Genomic DNA, 12,142 nt, shown 5'->3' on the forward strand with positions numbered 1-12,142 from the left:
TCCTGACTTGCGATTTCCGTTCAAGACTGAATTACCTACAGGGTGGTTAATTCCAACGGGTGTTCTTCTTTGGGGGCTTTGGAAAAGTCAGCTTATCTTCTTACCTGCTTCAATTCTCTTCGCTTACCCAGGGAGAAGCAATAATCACTCGTCGAGGGCAGAGGGAATAATGTTGATTAATTTCACTTTTCTTGATTTGAAGATGCAAGGGGAAAAAAAAAAACAGAATCCCATTTCCACGCCAAATATTATATTTGGTTTCTCCTCCTCCTCGTCCTCACGCAAGTTCTCTTTCTCTCGCCAGCACCTCCCCCACGTTTTCCTGCTCTCCTCCACCAGCTTGGCCAGTCCCCTCCTCTGCCCGGGCGGCGCGCGTTCCGGGCCGAGCTGGCCCGCGCCTGCCCTGCGCACCCGTGCGCCCCCCTCCCGGTCCCCTGCGCCCGCGCCCGCGCCCGTAACCCGCACACGCTGATCCACGCCCCCCCCTCCCCCGGCGGAGCGGTAGGTGTTTAGCCGTCTGCGCCGGGCCGCAGTGCGGCTGCGCGCACTAGGCTGCCTCCTGGGCTGGCTGGGCAGCGGCGGCCGCTGTGGCGGCGGGGCCGGGAGCGAGCGGCGGCGGCGGCGGCGTGGGGAGTGGCGTGGAGCCGAGCCTGGGGCTGCAGCAGCGTGGGCCCCCGGAGTAGAAAGCCCCCGGGGCAAGAAAGGAAGGCCGGGCCGCGGAGTCCCTGAGCAATCGTTCTCGGATTTGGGGGAGCCTTGCCCCCCCCACCTCGTCTTCAGACGTCCCCTTCTCATCCCCCTCAGCCCCGGCCGCTGACGGGAGGAGGCGGCGGCGGCGGGGGGCTGAGGGGCGCCGCCATGCCTCTCCCGCGGTGAAGCGTCCCTGCCGTGAGGAGCCTCTCGGTCTCCCCGGTGATGTCCCCCAGGCGGCAGGCGAAAGCGACTCACTCGAGCCCTGGGGTAAAGGCCTAGCTTATTCAGCTTCCTTCCTCCTCCTCCTCCTCTTCCCCTCCCCCCTCCTCCTCCTCTCCCCCTTCGTCCTCCCCTCCCCGTCTCTTCCCTCACCCTTCCCCGAGCCCCCATCTTCCCTCCCTCCCTCCCACCCCTCCAGCAGCGATGGCAGAGGAACAACAACAGCCGCCACCACAGCAGCCTGATGCCCATCAGCAGCTTCCCCCCAGCGCCCCCAACTCGGGGGTGGCTCTGCCAGCCCTTGTGCCTGGGCTGCCAGGGACAGAGGCCAACGCGCTGCAACACAAGATCAAGAACTCCATCTGGTAAGAGGATCCTCCATCGCCGGGGTAAAAAAGCCCAGGCACATTTCTGCTGCAAACGGGGTGGGGGGCGGCGGGAGGAGGAAGAGGCTGAAGCATTCATTGAATGTGGGTATCCAGAGTCGGGTGCATTTTTATAGGACCTCTGGAGGTGTGGGGACTTTGCATCACCTCTGGTCTCCATAGCCCCCCCCTCCACCCCCCCCAAATGCTTTTACCCCCTCAATTGTGAGTGTAGATAAACAAGTTATTTGCGGTGTTCATTTATGTGTAAGAGGAATATGGGACGAAATTAAGTCATGTTGCATGATCGTGGCATGAATTTGGGACTCAGGAATGTGAAATGTGTTTACTCCTTTTTGCAGTCATACAGAGAGGAAGAAGTGTATTGTGAATTTTCACCAAACAGACATTGTGCGTAAGAATATTAATATGCAGCACAAAACCTAATGTGTCTCTTCCTTTCGGTTGGTTTAGCTGCTATTTCTGGATGTTTTTGCCTTCTTTATTCTGAGATTAAATTTCCTTTCCAGGGAGTTTATTTGCATGATTGTGAAGAAAGGGCTTTTTTAGTATATGATATTTTAAGGTGGCAGTTTACACTGTAAAGTGATTTTTTAATTTAAAAAGATGTTTTATTTTAAAATGTCTTGCCATTTCGTGCCTTTTTCTTTTTTTAAAAAAACCATAGGTGAGATATCCTTTGCTATTTCTGGGCTTGCTTGTGTGAGAATTTACAATATTTCAGCATTAGGTTAAACTCTGACGGACTGGTGGCAATCTTTTAATAAATACATTGAGTTAAGTCTATCCTCTGTTAGAGCCATTGTAAATATTCTTTGAACATGAACTTGCATTATTTTTGTAGGATTCTTCATTAACTGACATTTTTAAAAAATGTAGTACTGTTTTAAAAGTGGAAAGCAATATTTGGACTTTGGTCTAAGAGATTGCTTTTAATAGACGTTTTAAAATAGAATGTGGTGTAAAACAAGCTCTGATTTTAAAAATGAAATACCACATGTCCATCATTGAATATGACTACTAAAATATTAAAACTCCTTCATTTTATTGCAATTTAAAAATAAATGCATCATAACACATTGTAGTACAATATTTATGCATTTTAAAAACAGTCACAATTTTTAAATACAAAATTAAGGTTTGTTATATGGTAATTTTTATTATTTCTTGGCATACATCCATGTTGTCATGATGCTGATATGAAGTAGGTCAGTGCAGGCTTTAATAGTTTCTTACTACACAGTAGTTGGCAGCTGAGTATCTTGCTTTCAGTTTTAATTTTAAAATGAAGTTTAAATATTTTAAGGTAGAATTTTTTGGCTTTGATGATAGTCATGTTTTGGCAGCTTGAATAGGTCAGAGAAGTAAGATTGTCGTGTGTGTGTGTGTGTGTGTGTGTGTGTGTGTGTGTGAGAGAGAGAGAGAGAGAGAGAGAGAGAGACAGACAGAGAGACAGACAGAGAGACAGACAGAGAAGCCTTTATTCCTTAAGGGATACCCTCACCCCCTTTTGAAAACTTTAAAGGGAGAGATGGTTAATCTCCTGCCAGAAAGTAGTGGGTTTTAACCCCTATTAACTTAATGTAACTTAGTGTCTCTGAAATCATCATTGAATTGTATTTGCCCCTTGGTTTTTACATTTAAGGTAAGGGGTATCCAGATTAAAGAACTAAAATCTTTTACGAAAGGCACATTTTAAAAGTTGAATTAGTAATGTATTTTAATTTATTATGAGAACAGTAGGGGAAAGGAAACTCCACTTTATAATTTTAAAATAGAAGTTATATAGCCAACTGACTGAATAATAATGATAGTACTCTTTTTGGTAAATCATGTGATTTAATTATCCTTTCATTGATAATTTGTATTTACACATTCATTACAACTTAACTGCGCTGACTCTAATGTGAGAAAAACTTATCCTAGAGTGCACTTCATTTTTTTGCTACTTGCTCAGAAAAAATAATGGGCAACAAACACCTTCATCCCCGAGTATACAATTTTATATTTTTATTTTAAAATTGTAATGGCACACTTACTAGTGTTTAATTTTCAAGCGTAGAAATCCTATTTGCAAAAATGATTACGTTTAGAACTTTGGAACAAACAACAATAGTGGGTCATAAACAGCATTAGTGGAGATAGCGAATATATAGTCTCATATCCCCTGACCCACAAGGCTGGATTTGTATTATTCATCAAGTGACTATCTAAAATAAAGACACTAAAAAAAGTGAAAGCCTTTTTACCACCATCTCCTCTAGGAACTAGTGTGCTAAATTAAAATAATTTTTAATAGATAAGATTGCAATTCTTTAAGTATCTCATTTCACATTTTTTGAGGGAACAATATCTTTTTATCAGTTACTTTATAACTTGATAATGCTCTGAGAGATCAGTTTTGTACTACTTTCTACATCAACCTTTGGTATCGTTACTAATGAGAATTTAAAATTACATTAAGCCAAAATGTGGCATTTTAAAATTATCAAATGGGTTTTGCATTTAGGTTGATCACAGTTTCTAAATTATTGAACTTGCAGATCACAAACAAGTCCGTACTTGTCTTCCTATTCAACAAATATACACATAATATGTGAGGCAGGCCCTTAGTTGGACAATGAGTTATTTATTATTTCACTTCATAATTATTCTGTTAAACTAAAATGCTGTTTGATGAAAGTATGTCCATTGTAATTTTAAGCATTAAATGAGACTTTGAAAAAAAAAGGTTAAGTGTTCAAAGTTGAAATCATGGTACCTGATGAGATCAGAAATTACTTCATAAGAATTGGAAATAAAATTCTAAAAAAATGTTAATAAGGTAGTTCTAGAAAATGAAGATACTGCCAACTTGATAGTGTTGTAATATTTGTTGATATATTTAAGAGTATCATCCACTTAAGTCCAAGTTTATAAGCTGGCACTTCTTGACCTTCCTCATTCCCACTCCATAGACAAAGGTCCAAATCACTTACTACTTTGAGAGGAGAGGTATTTACAGAGATGTGTATTAATACTGAATATGCTGTGAAAATGTTATTTTCTAAATAATAGGATTCTAATATAAACTTTGCATTAAAAAAAATGAAACTAGTAACCTGTGTTTTTTTCCTAAATAAAAATCTCTTCTGGCAACCTAAAACAGCCACAGCTAACCTCACTGCAAACTGCTTGAACTTACATTGCACCCCTGTTTGGTTACCTAAAAAAAAACAAAACAAAAAAACCCCAAAAAAAACCAAAGCAAGTTTTTCATTCCTCTTGTCTCCCAATATCTTCGTAGTTTAAAGAAGAAAAAAAGAGAATTTGTGTTTAGTTAAAAATACCCCCCCCCCACACACACACTGCTTTAGTTTCCATTTTAAAGCAGTTTTACTTGAAACCCTGGTAGAATAAAATTCTTGTGAAAAAAATAGGATAGAAAAAAATTACATTTGATATCTCTTCTGCCTGTTTGTGATTAGTTATGAGAATAATCATACCTACATGGGTGTGAGTGATTAACATTTGCAATTTGGCTGTAACATAAACAGCAAATCTTTATCTAGAAATTTGAAAGAAATCCTGATGTTTTACTGTAGAGAATGTTCTAATACTGTATTTACTCAAGAAACAAATTCAGGGATTTTTGAAAGAATTAGTTATCAGTTGTTTATAAGCCTGTTTATAACCCTTTATTTATTTATTTGTAAGACCTTACAAACCATTTGTTAAACAGTCCTTAAGATGTGTCATTGTCCTACCTACTTCTTGGAAACAGATAAATTAAATGACAGGAAAGATAGGATTCCTCTCATTAATTATCAGACCTTGGAAGCAGTGTTGGTGCCAGAGTTTCTTGTCTTTATTCAGTCCGGTAAGTCATACAGACTTCTGAATCTCATGCATTTTAGACTTAAAATTATAATCAAAGTGAAATTATGTATGTGGACCTTTTGGATGTTTTCTAAATTCAATTTAAACCCAAATTAGACAGTTTTGTTTTACTTTTTTATATATTAGTTACAGAGAGCAAAATGATGATCCACAAGGTTTACATGGTAAAGCCGTATTAGACCTGATTTCTGTCCCATGTACTAGAACTCAGCAGTTCCATTTTGTCCTTGGTTCTGGGTCAGGGCATTTATGAGCTCTGAGAATAGTTATTGTTCCTTCAACTGCAGTGGGAAACATTTACTATAAAGCTTATAACTTTAGAGTTTACTGTAGTCTTAAGTCCCTGATCTTCATTTTGCTTTAAAATTAGAGACTGACTAGTACATTACCTGGCTTTCATAATAGTTTTGAATAGTTGGTTGAACATGGGGCTTGTCCTGTATTGAGACTAGCTGTGATGGTTGCATCCCAACAGTGTGTGACTTCAGAAAGAAGGCAGTTCCTTGTTCTCTGTGATTTGAAACTGATAAAATTGTTTTCCCTATTGACCAGGAAGGCAAGTAAAGCAGTTTCAAGCCCCTGGCCTAATGTTTAGCTCTTAGGTAATGGATGTGTGTGTGTGTATAATTTACCAATTCGATCTCCCTACGGGGATGTGTCTTGAATGTTATGTGCAAAACTGATTTGGTTTCTGTCTCACTGTTAGTTTTGGTATTATTGGGGAAAATGAGCTTCACCGTGGTAGAAAGACAGAAGTATTTTATGTTATGAATGATAATGCTTTGAGTAAAAACTTGTGTCAGATCACTTTTTATATTAGAAAAACAATTGTTGCACACAAAAATTGTACAAATGAAAATAATTAAAATGAGCATTGTCATTTACTGAAATTTGAACACTGAGCAAGAACAGTGTGTAAGTACTCACCTGACTGAGTACCTGCTATATACAACATACTATGCTAGAGACTGGCATTTGAGGAATGTGCCTTCACTTGTAATGTTAACCTAAGCAAAAAAGTGCAATAAAATGTCTCTTTCATTTAGTTAGGGAACCAGGGAAAGAGGTGACAAGTGCCAAAGTGTTGATTGTGAGAAAAGTAGACCTTCATTTCCTTGTCTGTAAAATGAAAGGTTTATACTAGATGACCTTGCAAGTTCCTTTAGCTTAACTTTCTATGACTGTGTTACTAAATTAATATTGACAGGAATAATAAAACATACCATAAGCACAGTGAAAGACTAACAGAATTAACTAATCATAGGCAATCAACAGAACATTTTCAATGGACGAATTGTTAGGATTTGTCAGTGTTTCTTGGGTGTTAGCCCAGGACTATCTGAAGGTGTTATTCACTTTTTGTTACCTTATGCAAGAGTTCTGTTATGTGAGATTCTGTCTGCAAATATTTATTGAGCATGTATTACATTTAAAGTATTCTAAGAGCCGTTGTTGATTGTGCAGAAATATGTAAGTCTGTGCAGTAATCCCTGTTGTTGGGGAGTTTACTAATTGAGAGATTGCACTATGGGGATTATTTGTGTGCTCATTTTGTTTTGCTTATAATTATAAAGAAGTGCTCAGTACTTAAAAGCACCTCACATAGGAACTTTTTCCTGTAGTAATAGTGTAACATTTTAAGGCAGTAGTGGATGTTATATTATAAATTTGGTTATGTAAATAAGAAAGGTGTGTTTTCAGAATTATTTAGTATAGGGTGGAGCTTCACTACTTCTCTTCACCTAACATAGACGTTTTTATGTTTATTTATTTATTTTGAGAGAGAGACAGTGCAAGTGGGGCAGGGGCAGAGAGAGAGGGAGAGAGAGAATCCCAAGCAGGCTTCACGCTGTCAGTGCAGAGCCCGATGCAGGACTTGATCTTAAAAAGCTTAAGATCATGACCTGAGCCGAGATCAAGAATCAGAGGTTCAACCAACTGAGCCACCCAGGCACCCCTAGGGTAGACTTTTTAATGTGTTATTGTGGTAGTGTTCTTTATAAGTGTAAAGAACAAGACAGTAAGATGGTTACTCCATATCTCTGCCCAAACTAAACCAGCGCCTCTTTTTCCACCAGCCTGTGTGTATTTACTTGCTTTCTCTTCTGCTTTATTGAGGATTCTAAGACTTCAGGTTAAAGATGAGCAGCATCAACCAAAAGGAGGAAGGATCTTCCTGTCCTGGGCAAGTTAATAAATAAGGAACAATAAGCTCTGAGGCCTTAATGCACTGTGCGCTGGCTATGAGATTAATAAGAGAGTTAACACTTAACCTTAACCCATGTGAATAAAAACTTTGAAACATTTAATTTTTCTTTCTTGAGACATTTACTTTTTTCTGATAGTGGACTCTAATACCTCCTATTTATAAGAGGAAATAGAAGACAACGTGGTTTGGTTAATTATGCATAATGCCATTTTCAGACATCTATTACAATAGCTTCTCTATATATTATGAAAAGTTGTGTGGGAGGTGAGGTTTTATATTCCTCATATCTTAAAACAAACTGAAAACATGAAGATATTCCTTGCTATTTGAGTCTCTGGTTTCTGAATTCATAGAGCGAGAGGTCAGAGTGACAGATTCCAATCTGTTATGTCTTGGAATTTTGGAAGGCAAGAGTCCATATGGTGTGAAATACCATCTCTTCCAAATAGCTTTGTCTTAAAAAAAAAAAAAAAAAAAAAAAAATTTTTTTTTTTTTTTTTTTTTTTTTTTTACCTGCACCCATTCATAGTCTGAGCTTGGATAGCAAGGGTTCAGATAGCAAAGGATACCTTTACACTAATTCCAACACAGGATTAACAAATTGATTTGAATTTACATGCTAAATCTGATTGATTACTGATACCTACCAAGAGCATGGGGATCAATATGAACTATTGGTTATCTTGGAGGGGGAGGGTATGAGTCTCTAGGGCTGTGGTGTTGGAATTTATGAGGCCTCATTTTAAGATACAAACCAAGCATCGAGAGCACTTGGGTTTGTGTTTTTCTTTCTGTACTTGTATTCTTTTTATTTTTCTGTGGCTTTCCTACTTTGATCACCTTGTACTGTCAAGTAGCTACAAGATGAGAACAGGGGATTACTCTGTTAAGTGGTGACTGCAGTTTGCACTAACCCTTTTTCTTTGCTTTTATTATCGTGTTTCTCTTTGTATGCCTGTGCTGGTCTCTTTACCTGCTACTTTAAAAACCTTTCTTTTTTCTTCTGATACAAGGGTCTACTAACTTTAAGATACGATTCATGTCTATTGTTTCCATGAAATTTTTCTCAACTCTCGGGGAACAATGATCTCAGTTGTGTGAATTAACTTTTTTCAGTGATTTAGACTGCCTTACCTGAGATGATCCCAATGTAGTGAATTTTTACTGAATTTAAATGAAACATTCTCATTTTCTAGTACGTAAGGTTCATAGGAATTCAGAGACTGAATATACCTAAAACAAAGCAGTCACTGCATAATAAATCATTTATGACAGTAAAATATTTTATTTATATGGGGTAGCCAAGTACTTACCATTGTTTTTGCAGTATATATGGAATTTTAAAAATTTAATTGGATAAGAGTGTCACTTCATTGACCTCTTGCTTGAAGTAAAGTTGGTGCTTCTGGGAATCTGGGAAATCTATTTGAACAAGATGCTTCAGTTAATTTAAGTGAATCACTTCACTAATTTGATTGCAGTTATTAGATCTATTAATTGCATATGTATGTAAGCAGTCTATGATCTAAAATGTTACTGTGATATTATTAAATACATGATTCCTTTTTCTGAAGCAGGAGATATTAACAACCAGTGTTTGGCCAAATTCTGTACATACAAGTTTTCAGAGAAGTGAGAAGGTCAAAAACTAGTCTTGAATTTACAGAATCAGGTGGTTAATGAAAACTGAATACAGTATACCTTTATTTTAATGTATATTATATATAGTCAGGAGGATTAAAAAGTAACAAGACACTACTCCTCATTTAAAACATTCACCCCTTTGTGGTAGTTGCATGCATCATTAATTAATTTAACAAAAGTAAGATTTTGTTAAATGCAGCGATGGTGTGCTATAATCAATTAAATTAAAAAATAGAGAGTTAGATTCAGAGAGATTCAGTAAGATATAATACTTTTATTGGCAAAATTCAGGATGGTGACCATAACCATCTGATGGTGACCTTAAAAATCAAGGGATGGACTATTGATCCAAATACAACTTAATATCCCACTAGCAGGAATTAGAGTCACAGTTGTTGATGGCAGTAAACCTTACCAGTAATGAGAATAATTAGGGGAAGATAGCTTAGGTCAAAATTTGCTTACCTGGGGAGTGGGGTTTCCACCAATCACAGTTCTCTCATCTAAATTTTAATGTGCAAAGGTAGAAGAAAAAAATAAAGTAATAATAGAGAAGGAAAGGATGGGCGTGTTGAGAACTGGGGCAGAGGACCAGGAACTGCTCTGTTAGTACCCTGAGTTGACTCTCTTTGAATAATGGCCACTTCGTGAAGAGGATCAGAATACAACTATATGTGGGATCCTCTGTATACCTCACTTAGCTCATATTTTGGATCCTGTGTCTTAGCATCTGTATCTGTGTACTTTTCCATTATCAGATGAAATTTGTTTTCCCCTTTGGATTCATCCCTTTTCATATATTTAGGGAATTTGTTCTAATACATACCCTTTCTGTCAGCATCATCAAACTGTTCTTTTCCACAGGCTGCTTTTCCTGTGACTTTATACATGCTTATGACTTCCTTAAAGCAGCAGCAAACAACCTTGGAGAAAAGTTTTTGCAGTAAAACAAAGAGTTGATCTTTCAGTGACCTAAAGAGCTCATGCATAGTCTAAGAAAAAAAGTCATTAGGTAAGTGAATGAGGAATGCAAATACTCATTTTATAAGAATAATAATATAAACATTTAACAGTGCAAAAAGCCTTACTCAATAATAAAAAATAAAGCAGAAAAATGCAGTTTTTTTTGACCACTAAGAAAAGATTTAAGAAACGTGGTAACCATTGCTAGCTAGTCTCGTCCCTGGTTTTACTATTTTCCTTACTCCTTTCCCTCCCCTTCAGTCCCTCATTTATAATCCTGTTGTTTGATTTGTAAGCCCACTTATATATTTGGAGGAATAAGTGAACATACATTTTAAAACTGTTAACTGTTTTGCACTTAGATGGTGGAACAAATGTATGCTTCCTCCCCCCCCCCCCCGCCTTTATATATTCTTGAAAATTTCTTGAATGAGCAAGTATAATTTTTGATTTAGAAAAATACCCAAACAAGTAAAATAATGCTTTTTGTCTACCCTGCTGCTCTTCCCTTTGGTTGCCATCTGTCCATCAGCTCACCACCCTCACTCCACTAGATCTTCTCTCTGCTCTTGTCCTTTTTGACTCTTGCAGTCTGGCTTCCTGTTCTTCTTGCCAACTCAGTGGCCTTTGTTTTCAGTCTTTATCTTTTATCGTGTCTTCAGCTCTAGTTTTTAATATGATTCCTTTGTAGTTTGGGAATTATCATTCATTCCTTTTTGAGAGCTGCCTTTGTGTCAGCTACTCTGCCAGGCATTGGGGATTCCATGGACAAAGATGCAAGATCTTTGTTTTCATGGACCTTACTTCTGACTAACATTTTAGTTTTCCTGCTTCTTTCCTCTAGATGCCCTTTAATGGTGAATATCCAGGTACTTATTTCTCAACCATCCATTTTTTTTCTCTGTTCACTTGTTTGGTAAAGTCACAAATAGATAGACTGATCAGACAACTCTAATCACATCTACTGATTCATTTGCTAGAGTACAGGTAGCTAGCTACCACTGTCTTTGTAAACTTGGCATTTTCACAGTAATCTTCTGTGCCATAGTGTTTGCTACCTCAGTTTGCTTTCATTTCTAACTATTTTACCTCTTTGGGTAGTAGATGCTACCTGTTCTTCATTCTGTCAGGCTAGTAATATTGGTTTCATATTTTTCTCTCTTATCGTTATGCCCAGTATTTTAAGATTGCCAAGTTCACAGGGTCACTTAACATTTCTCCCTATCTTCTACTCCCTAGATTTCCACTGCCAGGACCACAGTCCAGTGCTTTACCATCTCATTCCTGGATTGTTACAATGGCACCATAGTTGCCTCTGCCTCTGGCCTTTCCCCTCTCTGAACTATGCTATATATTGCTGTCAAAATAAGTCTTTAAAAATATCCTTTTCCATGTAGTCTCCTCCTAATAACCTATAATAATTTCATGTTGCCCACCATATCATACCAAAAATTGCTGTCAGGTTCAAAGGCCTGTATAATTTGGCCCCATGCAGTCAGTCCAGCCTGATTTCTTTCTGTTCATCGGCGTTGAACTTCTGTCCGGCTAGCACTTCAGTGTCTGCCTTATATTTTGTGGTCCTCCTTTTATTCCTGCTTTATATCTTTTCTGGAATCTCTACTTGCCTGTATCCAAATCCTACTTAATCACATTTTAACCATTTTTAAAGTCATAGCTCAAATCATCATACAATAAAACATTCTTTAGCTACTCTAGTCCATGTTGACCTTTTCTTGACCTCACACTGTATATTGATGTTTGTACAATTAAGCATGTAATCACTTTAATTTTTGTCCTGTGATGTTTAATCAACAGCAAGTTCTTTGAAGCTAGGGGCAACACCTTTTGCATCTATTTCTCATTCAGCAGTAGGTACTAGTGAATACTATTTTTGTATACTACATTCTTAGAGGCACTTGATTTTTTTCTACATATTAATGTTTCTGTATTTTACACATTTGATGTGGTAATTTTCTGCTCAAATAAGTTATTAAACTCAAGCTGCATTTTACAGAATTGAGGACTTACAGCAATAGATTTTTTTTTTTAATTTGCATTGGTGAAACTGAAGTAATCTTTTATTTAGTGTTTCAGTACTACTAATCAAATATTTTTGAGTATATATCTAAATTAAAAAATAATATACCTC

General features: G+C 37.8%; 1 protein-coding gene across 3 annotated transcripts in view; it reads left to right on the forward strand.

The window, feature by feature from the left end:
* The first annotated feature begins 341 nt into the window (after positions 1-341).
* The window catches only part of RFX7 (regulatory factor X7), a 135,515-nt gene continuing 123,714 nt past the window's right edge, over positions 342-12,142 (forward strand). Inside the window, exons 1-2 of one of the 3 annotated variants that reach the window (XM_045449653.1) lie at positions 342-960; positions 1,112-1,277. In XM_045449653.1, the coding sequence (XP_045305609.1) occupies positions 1,117-1,277 (161 nt within the window). In that variant the 5' untranslated portion in view covers positions 342-960; positions 1,112-1,116. Of the gene's footprint in view, positions 961-1,111; positions 1,278-9,946; positions 10,043-12,142 lie in introns of those variants that run through there. The other 2 variants (XM_045449652.1, XM_045449654.1) reach the window with 2 other exon arrangements.

The sequence above is a fragment of the Leopardus geoffroyi genome, chromosome B3 (genome assembly GCF_018350155.1).
Source record: "Leopardus geoffroyi isolate Oge1 chromosome B3, O.geoffroyi_Oge1_pat1.0, whole genome shotgun sequence".
Lineage (NCBI taxonomy): Eukaryota > Metazoa > Chordata > Mammalia > Carnivora > Felidae > Leopardus > Leopardus geoffroyi.